The sequence below is a fragment of the Pelodiscus sinensis genome, chromosome 29 (assembly GCF_049634645.1).
Source record: "Pelodiscus sinensis isolate JC-2024 chromosome 29, ASM4963464v1, whole genome shotgun sequence".
In the NCBI taxonomy this organism is placed as follows: Eukaryota; Metazoa; Chordata; order Testudines; family Trionychidae; genus Pelodiscus; species Pelodiscus sinensis.
This window is the reverse complement of record NC_134739.1, coordinates 3,204,157-3,223,910: the sequence shown is the minus strand read 5'-3', so window position 1 is coordinate 3,223,910 and position 19,754 is coordinate 3,204,157. Positions and strand designations below refer to the sequence as shown.

The 19,754-nt window shown below is 52.9% G+C and overlaps 1 protein-coding gene across 2 annotated transcripts in view; it reads left to right on the top strand.

The window, feature by feature from the left end:
* LOC102453851 (acid-sensing ion channel 2) overlaps positions 1-19,754 on the top strand; it is a 383,449-nt gene that overhangs the window by 340,909 nt on the left and 22,786 nt on the right. The window contains exons 5-7 of one of the 2 annotated variants that reach the window (XM_075911312.1): positions 10,160-10,216; positions 17,135-17,288; positions 19,261-19,352. In XM_075911312.1, coding sequence (XP_075767427.1) covers positions 10,160-10,216; positions 17,135-17,288; positions 19,261-19,352 — 303 coding nt within the window. The remainder of the gene's footprint in view (positions 1-10,159; positions 10,217-17,134; positions 17,289-19,260; positions 19,353-19,754) is intronic. The other variant, XM_075911313.1, reaches the window with a different exon arrangement.

Genomic DNA, 19,754 nt, shown 5'->3' with positions numbered 1-19,754 from the left:
GCAAAGGGGAAGCTCCTGTCCCTGCGGGTTGGCCCTGCAAAGGGGCAGTTCCTGTCCCTGCGGGTTGGCCCTGCAAAGGGGCAGTTCCTGTCCCTGCGGGTTGGCCCTGCAAAGGGGAAGCTCCTGTCCCTGCGGGTTGGCCCTGCAAAGGGGCAGCTCCTGTCCCTGCGGGTTGGCCCTGCAAAGGGGCAGCTCCTGTCCCAGTGGGTTGGCCCTGCAAAGGGGAAGCTCCTGTCCCTGAGGGTTGGCCCTACAAAGGGGCAGCTCCTGTCCCTGCGGGTTGGCCCTGCAAAGGGGAAGCTCCTGTCCCTGAGGGTTGGCCCTGCAAAGGGGCAGCTCCTGTCCCTGAGGGTTGGCCCTGCATAGGGGAAGCTCCTGTCCCTGAGGGTTGGCCCTGCAAAGGGGAAGCTCCTGTCCCTGAGGGTTGGCCCTGCAAAGGGGCAGCTCCTGTCCCTGTGGGTTGGCCCTGCAAAGGGGCAGCTCCTGTCCCTGAGGGTTGGCCCTGCAAAGGGGAAGCTCCTGTCCCTGAGGGTTGGCCCTGCATAGGGGCAGCTCCTGTCCCTGAGGGTTGGCCCTGCAAAGGGGAAGCTCCTGTCCCTGAGGGTTGGCCCTGCAAAGGGGCAGCTCCTGTCCCTGCGGGTTGGCCCTGCAAAGGGGCAGTTCCTGTCCCTGCGGGTTGGCCCTGCATAGGGGCAGCTCCTGTCCCTGTGGGTTGGCCCTGCAAAGGGGCAGCTCCTGTCCCCGTGGGTTGGCCCTGCATAGGGGCAGCTCCTGTCCCTGAGGGTTGGCCCTGCAAAGGGGAAGCTCCTGTCCCTGAGGGTTGGCCCTGCAAAGGGGCAGCTCCTGTCCCTGCGGGTTGGCCCTGCAAAGGGGCAGTTCCTGTCCCTGCGGGTTGGCCCTGCAAAGGGGAAGCTCCTGTCCCTGCGGGTTGGCCCTGCAAAGGGGAAGCTCCTGTCCCTGCGGGTTGGCCCTGCAAAGGGGAAGCTCCTGTCCCTGCGGGTTGGCCCTGCAAAGGGGAAGCTCCTGTCCCTGCGGGTTGGCCCTGCAAAGGGGCAGTTCCTGTCCCTGCGGGTTGGCCCTGCAAAGGGGAAGCTCCTGTCCCTGCGGGTTGGCCCTGCAAAGGGGCAGTTCCTGTCCCTGCGGGTTGGCCCTGCAAAGGGGAAGCTCCTGTCCCTGAGGGTTGGCCCTGCAAAGGGGAAGCTCCTGTCCCTGAGGGTTGGCCCTGCAAAGGGGCAGCTCCTGTCCCTGTGGGTTGGCCCTGCATTGCGGCAGTTCCTGTCCCTGCGGGTTGGCCCTGCAAAGGGGAAGCTCCTGTCCCTGTGGGTTGGCCCTGCAAAGGGGAAGCTCCTGTCCCTGTGGGTTGGCCCTGCAAAGGGGAAGCTCCTGTCCCTGCGGGTTGGCCCTGCAAAGGGGAAGCTCCTGTCCCTGCGGGTTGGCCCTGCAAAGGGGAAGCTCCTGTCCCTGCGGGTTGGCCCTGCAAAGGGGAAGCTCCTGTCCCTGAGGGTTGGCCCTGCAAAGGGGCAGCTCCTGTCCCTGCGGGTTGGCCCTGCGTTGGGGCAGTTCCTGTCCCCGTAGGTTGGCCCTGCACAGGGGCAGTTTCTGGTTACTCTACAGATACTACAGTGGCAGCATTTTGCCCAGGCCAGAGCATGTGGCTGGGAAAGCAGGGCCTGGCCACAGTGCTCCCATGATCTCCTGCTGGCAGAGCATCCCCATGAAGCAGGATTGGCTCCCAGCCTGCCACAGGGCAAGAACAACAACACCCACATTGCCCCACCCCCATTCTCTGCAGGCTGGCCCTGAGCACAAAACCTGGACACAGATGTTCCCTGTGTCCTGAGCTCACTGGTGGGCCTGGCACTGGGAATCCAGGCCTGGGGGTGTGGACTGGCCCTGTTTTGCAGGGAAGGCGCAGTTCATCTTTGAGTGCTTGCTCGTGTCCATTCCAGATGGGTGAGCTCCGTGTGCACGGATTCTGGAGCTTTTTCCCTTAGCAGTATCCATTGGGCCAGCCAGGGAGCCGGCACATACACCCCTGCTGGCTCTCCACCCCCTCACCTCCTTCTTGCCGCCTGGGACGGTAGCTGGAGCAGTTGGCTGCGCAGTTTGTCTACCTCTGAGAGTCTAACACAGCTCTGGGTATTGGTAGGTTAGCTTAGCTCCTAGCGTAAATAGTTTAAAGTTGACTGTTCTTATTAGGGGAGTTTCCCCAGCTTATCTCTCCCCGGCCGCATGGTTTTAAGCTGCATGTGAAGTGCTCTGTGCCCATGCCCTGTGGCATTCCATACGAGGGGCATTGCACAGGCAGCTGTCAGATCTGCAAGGGCTTCAAACCAAGAACGAAGTAGGAATGGGATTCCCACCACAAGCTCATTTTAATGGAGTCCACGCTTCAACCGGCAGCACCAGAAGTGTTCTGCACTGGCCTCAATGAGAGAGCCTTCCTTGGCACCAAAACACATGGCCCAGGCAAAACGTTCGCCATCAAGGCACCCACCAGGAAGAGGCAATACTGGGGAAGATCCCCTACGAAGCATGGCCATAAAGTGGGCCATGGAGATGGGCTCAATGTCAAGAGGCTCCCGCACCACATTGGCACTGGTTGACCTCGGCGTCCGGACGCGGTGACTGAAGAGGTCCGGCAGCCATCGACTCCGGAGGCGTTCAACGCAGCACGCGAGCTCATAGAGCTCACGTCATCTCCAGGACTGGTCACAATTGCCAATGAGGAACACCAGACACCTTCAACAGCACTGGAACCACCAGTGCGGCCGCTGGTACCCGTGCACACACTGATCCCGGTGCCTATTCCGGCTCTGATGCCGGTGCTGATGAACAGCAGCCTCCTGTACCACTGCTTGCATTGGTACCGCCGCTACCATCGGCCCCGACCCATGCAGAAACCCGGGCACCGACTACATTGTCAGCACTGCCTACTATGGCACCGCAGGCTCTGATACCTACCATGATGGGGCCGCCCTACTCCTCCTGGCGCAGGTGTAGGGCCAGTATCCACCCCCGATACTGCCACCGGCACCGCCAATGACACTACCGGCACCGACCCATAGAGGGAAGCTGGCAGCAATGACCAGACATAGGTCATCTCATCGCTCCCTGGTACCATCGTCGGCACTGCCACGGTTAGCCTCAGACTACTTGTCTGAGTCAGACGCAGACGCTGTCCTTTCCAGGGTCTCATTTTACCAGTCCAGGTTGCAGCACCATTCCTGATCCCGGCACTGGTCCTGGCATCCCTGCCCGGCCATTCAACAATCTTGGCCAGCCCAAGAGCAACCCCAACAGCAGTGGCCCTTTTGGACACCCTGAGCATATCATCAGGCCCAGGGCCCATGTCCTTCCAGGCATTCCTTTGTGACTGCCCCATCAAGGAGCATGCCTGCCCCTCCCCCCCCCAGCTACCCTTCTGACCAGGACCCCAGCCTTGGAAGCAGGTCAGTCTTCCTATAAGGAAACGATCAGAGTAACCATGGAAGGGGAGGGGGCGGTGGCCCAGCTCCCTGAACCAGTTGCCTTGCTACCACAGGCGATGGAGCAGCAATTGGAGCAACTCCCCCAAGAGAATCCTCATCTTCTTCACCAGTTGAGGCACCGTCCAACCCGCTCCTTCTATGCCTGCCATGAATGCGTGAGTGCACCAAGACCTGCTCCACCAACTAGTGGCTAACTTGGGGGTGTAGGTGGAGGAGCTACCTGAGGACTTAGACCCTGTGGTGGACATATTGACAGCAGACTCTCCCACTAGGGTCACGCTGCCACTTAACAAAACCGTGTCCAAAATTGCGAAGACCCTGTGCCACACGCTCACCTCCATTACACTTCCCCAGAAAGGGGTAGAGAGACGCTACTTTGTTCCGCATACTGGGCATGAATACTTATACTCCCACCCACACCTGGGCTCCCTGTTAGTCCAGGCAATGGGGAAGAAAGAAAGACAAGGGCATCCCGGACCTACACCTAAAGAGCAGGGAGCTGAAGAAATTGGACCCCTTAGACAGGAAGACGGGGGAACTGCAACTCCGTATCGCATATCAGCAAGTGATGCTGAGCAGATATGCGTACAACACATTGTCTGCAATAAACAGATTCAAGGCGCACCTTCCACAAGACACAAGGCAGGAGTTTGGGGCCTTGTTAGACGGAGGCAAGGTGGTCTCACGCACAGCACTGCAAATAGCCTCAGAGACACCTCAGACTCTGCTTCCCGCACCATGGCTACCCGGGGTAGTTATGAGACATACTACTTGGCTCTAGGTATCAGGTATCCACCCGAGGTCCAAAACACGCTATAGGCCCTACCCTTCGAAGGGACCGGCCTGTTCTCCAAGCAGACTGACTCAAGGCTATATAGCCTCAAGGATTCCAGGGCTACATTAAAATCCCTGGGGATCCATACCCCATCCTCTCAGTGGAGGCCCCTATCTCCATACCTGCCCTGTGGCCCTTCCAGCAATGATTCAGGCCTGACTGGGGCAGAAGGCAGGGTTGAAATAACAATGGCAAGAATAGCAGGAACAGACATGGGGTTCTAGACCTGTCTCTGAAAGGGGACTCTGCCCGCCCTCTAACCAGCAGCCCAAGACCTAATTCTGAAATGACACCCAAGGATGGCATTCCAGCCTCTGTGATAATCTCGCCCTTTGAGTGCCGGCTATCCCATTCCTTCCTTTCCTGGTCCCAGATCATCTTGGATCAATGGGCATTTGGCCTGGTAGAAAGTGGATATATAATCGCTTTCCCTCCCTATCCCTCTTCAGGGACCTCTCTCCCCTTTGAAGTGGGAGGTGTCTGCGCTTCTGCTCTTAGGAGCAGTTGAGCCTGTCCCAAAGGAGCTCAAGGGGAAGGGATTTTACTCTCGCTATTTCCTTATCCCCAAATTCAAGGGGGGCCTTTGCCCCACATTGGACCTAAGGAAATTAAATTCATTCATAAAGAACAGAAGGTGGTCACCCTCGCCTCTATCATCCCCTCCCTAGAGAAAGGAGACTGGTATGCTACCCTTGATTTGAAGGACGCATACGTCCACTTATTCCAAATTCCGACACACAGGAAATTCCTGAGGTTCACAGTAGGCCAAGACCACTTTCAGTTCACGGTCCTACCGTTTGGCTTCTCCACAGCACCAAGGGTTTTCACCAAGTGCACGGTTGCTGTAGCAGCCTTCCTGAGAAGGCACAGGATCCAGGTGTCCCCTTACCTCAATGACTGTCTAATCAGGGGATCATCCAGGGACAAAGCAGCCACATAGACTTTGTCAAAGCACTGTTTCACAGACTGGGTCTCCTCATAAACAAGAAGAAGTCCACACTCAACTGAACACGAACTATAGACTTTGTAGGGACTTGCCTAGACTCCATAATGGCAAAAGCATCCCTCCCCAGGGCCAAGTTTTTAAGCATCAGGACAATAATAGAAGACCTCAGGGCATTGCCCCTTACAATGGCATGAAACTTCTAGGCCACTGGGCAGCCTGCACCTTCATGGTCCAGCATGCCAGTCTGTGGCTTTGACCCCTTCAGGCACGGCTGACAACTGTACACAACGCAACATGAGCACCTCTGGATGCAATAGTCATGGTACCAGAGGAGTTTCTCCAGTCTCTAGACTGGTGGTTACAGGAACAGGTCGTGTGCCATGGTGTCCCGTTTGCCAGACAGACCCCGTCAGTACAGCTGGTAACTGACGTGTTGGACACGGAATGGGGAGCTCGCCTGTTGAACCTCAGAACTCAAGATATGTGGTCTCCCAACGAGGACTCTCTCCACATAAATGTCAGAGCGCTCAAGGCTGTCCGGAAGGCCTGCCTGGTGTTCCTACCTCACTTGAAGAACAAGGTAGCATCTGTGGTGCCAGACAACACCACAGCCATGCACTATATCAACAAACAGTGTGGGGCTCATTCTTCTCCCCTGTGCAAGGAAGCCCTACATCTATGGGACCTGTGTATTGCACATGGGATCCACCCGGCAGCATCTCACCTACCAGGGGACCACAACATTTTGGCAGACAAGCTCAGCAGGTCGTTCAGGGCCCATGAGTGGTCCATCAGGATGGACTTCTTAGATATCATTTTTCAGAGGTGGGGTTATCCCCTTTTTGACCTGTTCGCTTCCCAGGGAAACTTCAAGTGTCTGAGCTACTGCTCGTATCTGGGGCAGGGGCAGGAGTCACTAGGGGATGTGCTACTAGAACAGTGGCTCTCCCACCTTTTCTACACGTTCCCTCCCTTCTCCCCCCAGGACAAGGGCCTCCTGATGATCAGGAGGGCTGTGTCTAGACTGGCAAGTTTTTCCGCAAAATCATCTGCTTTTGCGGAAAAACTTGCCAGCTGTCTACACTGGCCGCTTGAATTTCCGGAAAAGCACTGACAATCTCATGTAAGATCGTCAGTGCTTTTCTGGAAATACTATGCTGCTCCCGTTCAGGCAAAAGTCTTTTTCTGAAAGACTTTTGCGCAAAAGGGCCAGTGTAGACAGTACAGTACTGTTTTCCGCAAAAAAGCCCCGATCGCGAAAATGGCGATCGGGGCTTTTTTGTGAAAAACCGTGTCTAGCACTCGAAGAAGAAGATATGGTTACTTACCTCGTAACTGTTGTTCTTCGAGATGTGTTGCTCATGTCCATGCCACATCCCACCCACCTCCCCTTCGTCGGAAGACTCTGGCATGAAGGAACGGAGGGGGTACAGGGCCAGCGGGGGTATATATGCATCAATATGGTGGTGCCCCTCCAGGGACTCCCTGGCTGGCCCAACGAATACTGCTAAGGGAAAATATTCCGGAATCCATGCACGCAGTGTGCACACACCTAACTGGAATGGACACGAGCAACACATCTCGGAGAACAACAGTTCCAAGGTAAGTAACCGTTTTTTCCTACCCCTAGAGCCACAGCATCCTACTAGTCATTACAGTGCCAGGGTAATTGATTCTTTCTTCTGTTCTGCACTTCCGAGGATTTGAAGGAGAGCCTTGCATCTCGGCCAATCATTTTAGGTGACAAATCTGAGGAACTGCCCCAGACTGAAGCATCAGTAGAGGTGGTTGTGTAACAAATTGATAAATGAAACAGTAACCAATCACCAGGGCCAGGTGGTATCATCCAAAGGTTGAGAAGGAACTCAAATGTGAAATTGCAGAATTACCAGCTGTGGTTTATAACCTACTGCTTATATCAGCCTATGGACCAAGTGACTGGAGGGTGGCTAGTGTGATACCCATTAAAAAAAAGGCTCCAGAAGTGAGCCTGGCAATTGCAGGCCAATAAACCTAACTTCAGTGCCAGGCAAAGCTGGTCAAAATGATAGGAAAGAGCAGAATTATTAGTGAACACCAGGGAACATGATTTGCTGGAACAGAGTCAAGACAGCTTCTGTAAAGGCAAATCATGGCTCAGCAATCTATTCGAATACTTCCAGCAGGTCAATAGCCATGTGGGCAGTACTGATGCACTGCATAGACTGTGCCTGGTCTTTCAGAAGGCTTTTGACATGGTCCCCCACCAAAGGCTTTTAAGCAAAATAAGGACGCGTGAGCGAAGAGAGACGGTCAGTAACAGGTAGGTTGCTGGAATAGGAAATAAAGGAATAAATGGTCAGTTTCACAGTGTCCCCCAGGAATCTGTACCGCAGACAGTGCTGTTCAACATGTTCTTAAATGATCTGGAAAAAAGTGTAAACAGATGATACAAAATAACTCAAGATAGTTAAAACCAAAGCGTTATAAAGGGAACTCACCAAATTGGGTGACCGGGCCACAAAGTAGCAGATGAAATTCAGTACTGATAAATACAAAGAATTGTGCATTGGAAAATGTCCCCATTTTAAAATAGGGCTATTAGAACTCGAAAAGCTACAGAGAAGAGCAACAAAACCGATTAAGGGGTGGAACAACTTCCCTATGAGGAGAGATTAAAAAGACTGGGACTAGGGATGTTAAACATCGAGAAATTGACTTTTTGATGAATTGATAGGGCGCCTCCACCTTTGGCAATAGGACGAAAGCACCTCATGGAGCCAGGAGTCAGCTGGGGACTCACCCGCTGACCCCCGGCTCCACACGGCTCTGCTGCTTTGAAATACTGTGAGGAGCCTGACACCGGGTTCCCCACAGCATTTCAAAGCGGCAGCGTCGCATGGAGCCCAGGGTCAGTGGGGGAGTGTCCAGCTGGTCCTAGGCTCCATGTGGTGCTGCTGCTTTGAAACGCCACATGCTGCCTTGGGACACCCTTACTGACCCCGGGCTGCATGCAGCATTTCAAAGCGGCAGCGTCGCATGGAGCCTAGGGTCAGCGGGGGAGTGCCCAGCTGGTCCTAGGCTCCATGTGGTGCTGCCGCTTTGAAACGCCACATGCTGCCTTGGGACACCCTTACTGGCCCCGGGCTGCATGCAGCATTTCAAAGCAGCAGCGCTGTGTGGAGCCTGAGGTCTGGCGCTTTGAAGTACCCCCACCACGCCCCCTCACCCCACTGCCTCTTTCTGATAGAGGCAGCAAGGGGGAGAGAAGTGACTAGTCGGCTAGTCATTCACATCCCCAACTGGGACTGTTAGAAAAGAGACAACTAAGAGGGGATATCGGAGAGGGCTACACAGTCACGACGAGCGAGGGGGTCACCAAATGAAATGAAGAGGCACTTGAAAATTGCCCTTTTCTGTTCGTTCTCACTGAAGCATCTGGCACTGGCCACTGTTGGCAGGCAGGATACGGGGCTGGCTGGATCAGTTATCTGATCTGGCCATTCTCCTGGATAATGTAAACGAGGGTTGGAAAAGAAAGGAGGAAAAACGAATCTTGCTCGTTGGGACACATACTATGTGACTGCAGCCTGAGACGCGCTCTGTGATCAGTTCATTTGCCACTGACACACAGACGCCTCGGGGGCGGAATGCAAATGCTGATTAAAACCATGCAGCACCAGCGGGTAACAGTTTGTCATAGGAAGTGAGGGTACCACTGAAAGTGCAAAGGGGATGTCATTGCCTGCTCCCATCCTTCTAAAAAAGGTTGGAGGGTCGGGCATGTCCACAAATACTCGGGGACTTTGTTTAATGTCTCATCTGAAAGAAAGGGTGCAGCGCCGTCCTCCTGTGACAGGGTGCCAAGTCCTAGGACCCCGAGTGGAGAGACAAGAGCTATTTTTGCTGATTCAGCCTGGCAGCCAGACCAGATCATAGACTCATAGACTTTAAGGTCAGAAGGGACCATTATGATCATCTAGTCTGACCCCCTGCACAGTGCAGGCCACCCCTCTTAGAATAATCCTCTCACCTATATCTCAGATATTGAAGCCTTCAAATACTTTGAAGACCCCAAGATGCAGAGAATCCTCTAGCTGTGATCTATACCCCATGCTACAGAGGAAGGCAAAAAACCTCCAGGGCCTCTGCCAATCTACCCTGGAGGAAAATTCCTTCCCGACCCCAAATATGGCGATCAGCTAAACCCTGAGCATGTGGGCAAGACTCATCAGCCAGACACCCAGAAAGTTCTCTATAGTAACTCCTGTCATCCCTCCAGATGGGCCTGATGAAGTTCAATACAGAAGTACAGAGGGTTTGAGAGTTTGAGGATCTTGCTGTGGAAGAAGAAACTAGGGTGAAAAAGCTTCTTCAGGAGAACAGCCACGCTCAAGAGAAAGCTTAGCTCCGATGTAGGGTTTCTTGTTTTCCAGGTTAGCTGTTAGTCCCTGGTGGGTGCATGCTGCGCTAGAAGCAGGGTACGGAGCCATAGAGCCATGTCACAGCCTTATCTCAGTTCTGGAAAGCACCCCCTAGTTAATCAGCAACACTGGACACCTGGGTGGTGCTCGGGCATAGGCTACGCAGGGCCTTGCCTGTGGGAGCTGGACTAGCACTGGAAACCCTTCTCCTGGGTTACATGGGAAACAGCCAGCTGCAGCATACGATTTCCAGAGACACATCCAGAGGTGCAGATCAGACTCTCTCTCGCCGTGCGCTGCACATGGGTTGTGCAAGTCTCTGTCTGCAGCCCTGCTCCCGGCTTACTGGCACTGCATTTACAGACAGGAGGCTGCCTAATGCATGAATCCAGCTGCTTTCTTGCTGTAGTTGCTGGCCTGACATCGTGCGCTTGTTTCTGACTCCACATGTTTCCCTCTTGTCTTGTGTTTCTTTTCTGTGCAGGGGATGCTCCTTTCTGTACTCCGGAGCAGTATAAGGAATGTGCCGAGCCTGCCCTGGGTTAGTACGCGGAGGGTTCTTGGGCTCCTTGTGGCTGTTCGTGCTGGCTGGCCTGTCTCTTTGCTGAGTATAATGACTGTGTCAGACACCCCGAGCTGCCTGTAGCCTGCCCCGCCCTGGGTCAGGGATAATCCAGTAGAGGCAGCACAGGGACAGTCGAAATGTCCATGCATGCAGGCTCTTCCCTTTGGGGAAGAGATCCTTTGTTCTGCGTTTGTACCCCACCAAGCACAGTGGAGTCCTGGCACTACCGTAATATGCCTAATAGTGCAGGGCCAAGCACAATGGGGTCCTGGTCCATGAGTGAGGCATCTTGGTGCTACCATAATATGCCTAAGCACAAGACAAATGCATAGCAGCTGATACAATGGGGACCTGATCCCAGAACTGGACTGCAGGGCACCACTCCAATACAAATAACAAATAGTAAAGGGGATAGGCTGGGCCAGAGCTATGCCCCCCATATCCCAGGGCACAGCACTTCCCACTCCAGCCCAGCCCAGCCCAGAGCAGAAGCAGAAGCAGAAGCAGCTGCTTTTTTCCTAGACATGTTACTAAAAGAGGACTTTCTGCCCAGCCCCGCCACAATGTTCAAGCTGCGTAAATAGTATGCCAGGACTTATTAAAATGGCCGGGGAATGCAGGGCCCCAGGGACTTTCACAGCATCTTTGCCCAGCGACAGCTGCTGTTGCTTCCCCAGGCCTCCTAATGGACAGATGGAAATAACAGGATAAAAACGTCACGTCCTGGAAGGGACGGGAACGTTACTGATCTCTGGTGAGAGGGATTAGTTTAGAGGGAGGGTGGGTTATTCATCACCTGCATAGCTTTGCAGGCTCTATGATGTTCTGCACAGCCTTTCCTTGACTCCTTCACATCTGTATGCATAAACCACACCAGAAACCACACAAGACGGGGTTTGGTCAGTCCCAATGCAGAGGAAGCAGAAATCACGTCATGGGAACTGGGACGACTGAGCCGGACCTGATATGTTCTGACCCCTAGGAACTGAGAGAATTCACTGGTTTACAGAGACCTGTTGCTCCATAGCTAAGTGTTCAGTGGATAAGCCTCTACACACACCCACATACACTCTCTCTCTCTCTCTCTCTCTCTCCTGCAACATCTGTGTGTTTGGACAGACCTAGCACAATGGGGTTGTGTTCCATGCCTGTGGCTCCTAGCTGTTATCACAGCACAACTAACAAACAATAATCTTTGTTATTTTCTGGGATCCCTGTGGTCAACTGAGCAGCAGTGATGGGCTGACTAGAGTTTTTCCATCGTTTTCTCTCTTGTACCAACTTCATGGCTTCTTTCATCTTTAAACCATTTTTGTTCTGTGCCCTGCTTTGCCGTGTCAGCCCAATGCATGCTCAGCGCCATCTCTGGTTTCTTCCTTCACTTGTATTATCCTGCATTGTATCTCCTCCAGGCCCATTCTTGACATGTGTCCAAACCGCTGCATTTGTCCTATTTGAAGCTCTGCAACAGCTTTATTTCTTGCCCTGGGTGTTTTAATCTCTTCTTTTTTCATTTTCCGCTGTCTTGAAATTCTCGCTCTTCCCCTCAGCCACTTCATTTCAGCAGTCGAAATCTGTCATTCACCGCTTCCCTCCCACCTCAGCACTGCGACCCAGACAGCCGTGTCAGTGTGACACTTCTGCGTTTGCGGAAATGACAGGAGCCTTCCAGCTGTCGCCGAGTTTCCTGAATGCAATAGTGGCAAGTCCACTTCTTTTTATGCCATCTTCACAATCTCTATTCTTTGATACTGGTCTTCAAGGCACAGCCCTTTCCCCACCTGCTGTAGCCCTTTGCCTCCAAGTTTGAGCTTTGCCTGTCTCTGGTTCTCTCATTATTGTCATTTGGTCTTCTCCAATCCAGATTTTTCTGCTTCCCTGGCCTTCCTTGTCTGTGAATCCTCCTGGGTCCATGCTGTGTGGCCAGTATCCGTGGCTAAGTGCTGTTCTCCCACAGAACATGACTCCTCCTGTCACACACTGCAGTGCTCAGCCATCCATCAGCCTCCAATACCTGGCTGTACAAATCTGGGCATAGAATCCATTCTTGTCTCACATCCGTGGCTGTCCCGAACCTTTTCATCAACTTCAGAGCTACTCTCACCACCCTCATCTACAAGCTTCACATGTTTTAAAGCGACTGGGACTTTTCAGTTTAGAAAAGAGGAGACTGAGGGGGGAGATGATAGAGGTCTATAAAATCATGAGTGGTGTGGAGAGGGCTGATAAAGAAAAGTTATTTATTAGTTCCCTAAATAGAAGAACTAGAGGACACCAAATGAAATTAATGGGGAGCAGGTTTAAAACTAATAAAAGAAAGTTCTTCTTCACACAGCGTGTAGTCAACCTGTGGAACTCCTTGCCAGAGGAGGCTGTGAAGGCTAGGACTATAATAGAGTTTAAAGAGAAGCTAGATAATTTCATGGAGGTTAGGTCCATAAAAGGCTATTAGCCAGGGGATAAAATGGTGTCCTTGGCCTCTGTTTGTCAGAGGCTGGAGAGAGATGGCAGGAGACAAATCGCTTGATCATTGTCTTCGGTCCACTCTCTCTGGGGCACCTGGTGCTGGCCACTGTCGGCAGGCAGGATACTGGGCTAGAAGGACTTTTGGTCTGACCCAGTACGGCCGTTCTTATGTTCTTATGTTTTCTACTGGCTTCATCAGTGCTTCAGGGGGCCAGACATTCTCAGAACTTATCACAAGCCTGTCAGGCAAATTCTATCAAAAGCCCATGTGAAGTCTATAAAGCTGTTATGGCAGGTTTGCTTGTGTTCTGTGTAATTCTCTGCTACCCGTCTTATCACAAATAACTGATCTATTGTATTTCCTGGCTAGTCCCTCCAAAAGCGCCACTTCCCTGTTCCTCTGCGGTATGGTCCTGGTGAATGCTTCCATGGCACACTCCATGAGCGGATTCCTCTGCAGTTCTCTCCTTTTTTGTAGATCAATATTAGAGTTACTGTCTCCTGTTTGCTAGGTACCTGCTCAAGTTTATAACCCTGCTTGAGTAGCTTAACCTACGGGCAGCAGCTCTGTAGCTGCCTTGTCACTTCTCAGCCCCCTTTTGTTTTTCAACATTTCTATCAAGAGCTTAGATTCTCTTCTAAGAATTCTGGCCTCTGGGTCTCCCTCATTTGTGCTGGGATTATTCTGCCAATCGGCTGCCTCTCCCGTGTTCTGCTCCTGGTACGGCTCTTCAGAGTATTCTTTTCATCACTTATTCTTTGCTTGCTCGTCCTCAATTATTTGCTCGCACTTGTCTTTCTCCACCGACATCTACAATTCATACATTCAATACAACTCAGTTCTCTTATCTTGTGATGCAGTTCACATTGCCTGTTCTTCACCTGCTTTATATTGTTCGCTTACCGAGTTGTTTCCATCTCTCTTCACCTTCAGTTTTATCGTAGCTGAGTCTGTTGCATTCAGCTCTGAGACTTACCTCCTTCTTTTTAGTCTCCTGCAGTTTCCTATGCTTGTCGTTTAACTGCTGTTCTTCCTTCGTTATCCTCCTTGGCCTGGTAACTATAAATGTGTTCAGCTCCCACATAATCCCATTTTTACACTGTTCCTTGCTCTTCAGTGTTCATTTCTTCATTCACCACAGATGTGAGGGGTTTTCCAAACATTTGTTACTACTCTCTGGTTCTTCCATTTGCCCATGTCGTAGATCTTAGTTCTTGGCACGTTTCAGAGTCTCTCAGCCTTCTCAGACTCCGTGGATGCCAGCGCTAACCCCTGATCCCGTCTGATACCAGCCTCCAGTGATCTGCACAGCAGCATGCTTGATTTCCATCTGTGATTCACAAGCCCAAAGTCTACCACAGGGCTATGGCCACCTCCTCTGCAACTTTCTTAGCGGAAACAGCACATTTGTTGTCAGCTGAGTGTTGCTTAGACAGGAGCTCTGTAGCCTTTCTCTCTTCTGTTTTCTTCAGCTAATCCCAGTCTGCCTACAGCTCCAGAAGAGGAGTGCCAGGCTGAGACACTTCCCCATGACAATCCCGTCGCCATAACATGTCTTGTCTTACTGTCTGGAGAGTGTTCCAAAATGTGCCATGTTCTTCCCTGGGTGCTGCTGAGGCTGGCATGTGTATTTGGGCTACCAGAGCTGCATGAGGTTTGATTCTGAATCGCACATCAGCACGTGAGCAGACAGCATGTTCAGTGCCATAGGAGCCTGGCGTGGCTTCTTTGACTGGAATGCAGCTCCATCCTGGTGTCCACCATCAGGCGTCAGTATCCCACAGTCATGAGGGAAAATCACCTTTTGCTCCAGAAACCAGCGATTTCCCACTCGTGTCTGTTCAGCGTGTGCATTTTAACTACAGTCCCTCCAGTGCGATAACTGTTCCCCCTTCCATGGTCCAGTGCACACCTTACCCTGTGGGTTCATGGCGGGATGCTGTGTTGCATGCTGTTCTCTTTGTGCATGTTTGCTGCTGCCTCGGCGTCTGGGCAGTGAGCGCAGCCCTTGTTTGCATGGGTGACAACCAAGCTGGCCGCTTTCCTTTGTCTTACCCTTTGTCATTCACTTTCTGTGGTCTCCATCTGTTGGCTCCTTGGCTTTGTGGTTGACCAGTTTATCATAATCCACCTGCAACAAAGCTCTAAGCTACCCACTAGCCTGCCCCATCACCGCTTTCACCAGTGTTATATTTTGGGGGCATGTTCACACAGCAGTGTTATTTCGGAATAACTGACGTTATTCTGAAATAACATAGTCCACGTCTACACTACAAACTGTTATTTCGACATAACGTCAAAATAATGTCGAGCTGGAGGACTTCTTACTCCGCCTCCTGTAACCCTCATTTCGCGAGGAGGAAGGGAAGTCGGAGGACGAGCGCTCTGCCTCGGACTTCCAGCTGTGTAGACAGCACCAAAGCCGAAATGAGCTATTTCGACTTCGGCTACGCAATTGACGTAGCTTATTTCGGCTTTAGCCCCGCTGTGTGGACGCCCCCGGAAGATGCTGTGCCAGGTTCACCAGAGGAGATGTGGTGCACTTGGGGACCAGATGTGTCCTTCTGCTGCTCACTAGGGTTATCGTATCAGCAGAGGCCAGGTCTCAGGGCGTGTTGTGACACAGCAGGCCCTTGGAAACACCATGGAAGATGTCAGCTGATTCTTTCACAAAGAACCTTACCTGGGACACAGAGCATGGGCCTGTGAAGAATTTCAGCACATGCCTCGCTAGCTATATAGTCTGCGGCTGCGATGCACTGAGGCACCTGGTAGCGAGGTGTGTGTTGGAGCAATCCGTACAGATAAGATTGACTGTGAAATGCCAGCTCTTTGCATGGCCACATTGTTATTAACAGTGCATCCAAGCTGTAAGGCTCATAGGAGGAATATTAAATACAGGACTATGTAGCACTTTAAAGACTTAAGATGGTTTATTAGATGATGAGCTTTCGTGGGCCAGACCCACTTCCTCAGATCAAATAGTGGAAGAAAATAGTCACAACCATATATACCAAAGGATACAATTTTAAAAAAATGAACACACAGGAATATTAGTCCCTTAGCTGAACATTTCCATACTGTTTAATCTCTTTTAATTGCCATGTAACCTACCTCTAAGGACATTTTAGTCAAAAGCAAAGGATAGAAATAAAGGGCAAAATTTTCTCAGGTACCTAAGCGATTGAGGAGCCTGTGTCTTTTCAAACGGTTAAGCTCTTGAGGCCATAGTCTAAAGGCATTTAGGTGATTAAAGACCTAGTAGTGTACCAAAGGGCGTTAGGTACCAGCACAGGTTTAAAATACCACTAGGCACCTGCCTACATCCTTAGACACATTAATACCTTTAAGGGACCATGATGGCACTGCCCTGGCGCCACAGCGATGCTGCTGTATCCCCGGAGTGTAGCCTCACAGCCCGCAGCTCCGCAGGGAGAGCCAGGGTGTCAGAAGCTTCTTCCACTGGCCGTGCTGTGCCCGTGTGGGAGACAGCTGGCGAAGTGGTGGGAGACAGCTGGCAAAAAGGTGCTGCTCAGGGTATGGACTCCTCACCCCCCTTCCCCTCCCCCGTGATGTCGCTATGGCAACCTGCCTTTTTCAATATAGACCAGGCCTAAGCCACTTTGGAAAGTGGACGGAGGCTCCGAAGCCACTTAGATGATTTAGAAGATTTCACCCACCGTCTTCAAGACCCCATCCCTCCAGTCAGGCTTTTACCCCCTTGGACTGCCCCAGGGTGGAGCCCAAACCTGTGTGACATTGCACCTGCAGGCCCCCGTCCATCCCGGGGAGGGGGCGTCTGTATCTCCAGGCTGGGAGGGATGACTGTAGTGGAGGAGGGGTGGGTTGAACTCTGCTTGTTCAGCCCTTCCCTGGCCAGAGCTGCCTGCCCCTTGCTGCAACTCTTTGCTTTGAATCATCAAGGAGAAAGGGCCCATCCTATGTCCCAGGGGTGCCAGGCCCATCCATTGCCAGCGTTGGGGGGCAGGGCTTGAACCCTGGAGCTCTGGCTACCTTTTCCCTACGCCACTGCAGACCCCCCAACCTCCCTGTATTCCGGGCCCTGCCTTCTCCTTCCTGTTGCCGTATTCGGCCTCTGCTTGTGAGAGGGGAAGTTTTGCCTCTTAGAGGCACCCCGGGGTGGAGTGTGATTGCCCCAGGCCTCTGGGTGGGGTCTCCATAGGCCCGCTGATGGGGGGCGGACAGACGCAGCAATTACCCTGGGGCCTAGTAATTCTAAAGGACCCGTGGCTCCCAGCCACTGCTGCCATGGCAGGGGCAGTGCCCAGAGATCCGGGCCCTTCCAGGCCCTGGGCTGCTCTAGGGTGGGGGACACGGCTCCGGAGGGCTGTGCAGGGCAGTGGGGGTTGGTGTTCAACCCCTGTCCTGGCTTCTCCCTGAGACCTGCTTCCCTCTCCTGTTTGCAGATTTGCTTGCGGAAAAGGACAGCAATTACTGTATCTGCAGGATGCCCTGTAACCTGACCAGGTACAACAAAGAGCTCTCCATGGTGAAGATCCCCAGCAAGACTTCAGCCAGATACCTGGAGAAGAAGTTTAACAAGTCTGAAAAATACATCTCGTAAGTGCGGGTGCTGCCGGGCCCCCTTTCTCAGGGGTGGTTGTGTGAGTGGGCGGAAAGGGCAGATGGGACGGCTGTGGCCATGCAAACTAGGGGCCAGGAGATCTCACTTCGGTTCCCCTTGTGCTGTTGTCATTGGGCAAGTCACTTCCCTGCCCACCGTTTGCCTCGTCTATGTAGCCGGGACTGTCCCAGCCCCGGGGGTCGCAGGTCTCTGTTGGGATTGTCCTACAGGCACTCGTGAGAGCTGGCTGCAGTTCACATTTTCACAGGACAGTTGACAGTAGAGGGCGCTCTAGCTCAGGGAAGTTTCTTTGCCCACAGGCTAAACACTTGCCCAGGACCCGGGTTCAAATCTCAGCTCTGCCGGGAGCTTCCTTTGTGACCTGGTGTGACGTAGTGGGGGTACTTGCTGGGCTGTGGTGACCTCTGCTGTCTGGAGCAAGACCCAGCAGGGAAAACCTCACTATGCAAAGGTGATGCCAAACCTGTTGAGCCAGATAAACCCCATGGAGAGGAACAAAGGAAGGGGGAATGCTGCCCTGGCTGGGGGGCAGGGCTGGAAGGGAGTGAGTTAGAGTGGCTGGCTGGGAGCATGGAGGAGACAGCCTAGGGAAAGGGGCTGGAGTTTAGGGGCCCAGTCTCCCCCCATCTCAAGGGGGCCTGAGGCATCCTAGCCCAGCTCTGTGACCAGATTACATCTGTGCTGTGCTGTATCCTGGAGAGGGAATAAAGTTCCTCTATTCCACCGGCTGGTGGAGTCTGTTTGTGCCATTTCGGGGCTGCAGGAGATGGGGGACCCCCAACGCGCCGTCACACCTGGTCCAGCTCAACGAGGTAGTTCTCTGTCTATACAGTGTGATGTGCTCAGGCCACGGTGGCCAGTCACGCACGATGGCTGTTTCCTGAGTGAACAGCACCTGTCAACCACGGGCCAGCTGGTGTCAGGCCAAAACCCTCCTCTGCTAACGCTGCCTTCTGGCTGCTTCTTCCCTGTGGACTGAGTGGCTACATCTACAGTGGCATGATTTTCCAGAAATGCTTTTAACGGAAAAGTTTTCCGTTAAAAGCATTTTCGGAAAAGAGCGTCTAGATTGGCACGGACGCTTTTCCGCAAATTTTAGCCATCGCCATTTTAGCCATCGGGGCTTTTTTGCACAAAACAGTACTGTGCTGTCTACACTGGCCCTCTTGCGCAAATGATTTGCTCAAGAGGGCTTTTGCCTGAACGGGAGCAGCACAGTATTTCCGCAAGAACACTGACAATCTTACATGAGATCGTCAGTGCTCTTGCGGAAATTCAAGCGGCCAATGTAGACAGCTGGCAAGTTTCTCCACAAAAGCGGATGATTTTGCGGAAAAACTTGCCAGTCTAGACACAGCCCTCGTCTTTTGCGTGGAGCCAGGGTGTAAAATCCTAGGCTCCGCACTCAGAATGGCTAGTCAAGGTCCACCCTCTGCCTGGGCTCCCTTAGCTTTGCAACCAAGATTGCTGTGGCGACAGGAAAATCACCCCGCTCCCTCAATGTCTCGGAGGCCTGGGCCCAGCCGGTGGGTTCTACAGGGCGGCTGGGCGGGATCACAAGTGGGATGGACCAAAGAAGGAATTGGACTCTGCTCCTGGGCCCAGGCTCCGTATGGGAACACCGGCAGAGATCCCATGTGCTGAGAGTCCTTCTCTTGCCAGCTGGGGCCACCGGGCCCTTCCCGCAAGAGAGAGGAGCAGTCAGGGTTGGGAGACTCTGGAAAATCGCCCTGCTCGGCCCCACGGCCTGGGCTGGATGCAGGAGTCTCTGGGGAAGGCTCTTTGGCCTGCGCTGCACAGGAGATCAGACTAGAGGGGCATGAAGGCCCCAGCTTTTGCATCTCTGACGGTGGGATAAGGCTGGTGGGTGCCGAGACGGAGCAGCAGGCACACTGGGGGAGGCAGCAGCAGGGCTGGTGTTCTCACAGATTTCTCCTCTTCCTGCAGGGAGAATATTCTCGTGCTGGATATATTTTTTGAAGCACTCAACTATGAGACAATTGAGCAGAAAAAAGCCTACGAAGTGGCAGCCTTACTTGGTAAATGAAAATGTGATTCTATAAATTTCTGCCTTGGAATATGAGCTTGTGTGGGTGGAGGAGTGTGCGTACAGGAGAGCTGGAGGTGGGCAGGAGAAGTGCAGGTGGTGGTGTATATGTGCAGGAGAACAGGAGGTGCATGTGCACATTCAGGAGAGGTGGATGTGTGAGTGTGCATGTGCAGGGGAGGTGGAGGTGTGCGTGTGCAGGGGAGGTGGAGGTGTGCGTGTGTGCATATGGGAGAGATGGAGGGGTGTGTGTGTGTGCGCTTACAGGAGAGCTGGAGGGGTGTGTGTGTGTGTGTACGTGCATGTGCAGGAGAAGTGGAGGTGTGCATGTGAGTGCAGGAGAGTTGGAGGTGTGCGTGCACGTATGCGGGAGAAGTGCAAGTGTGTGTGTGCA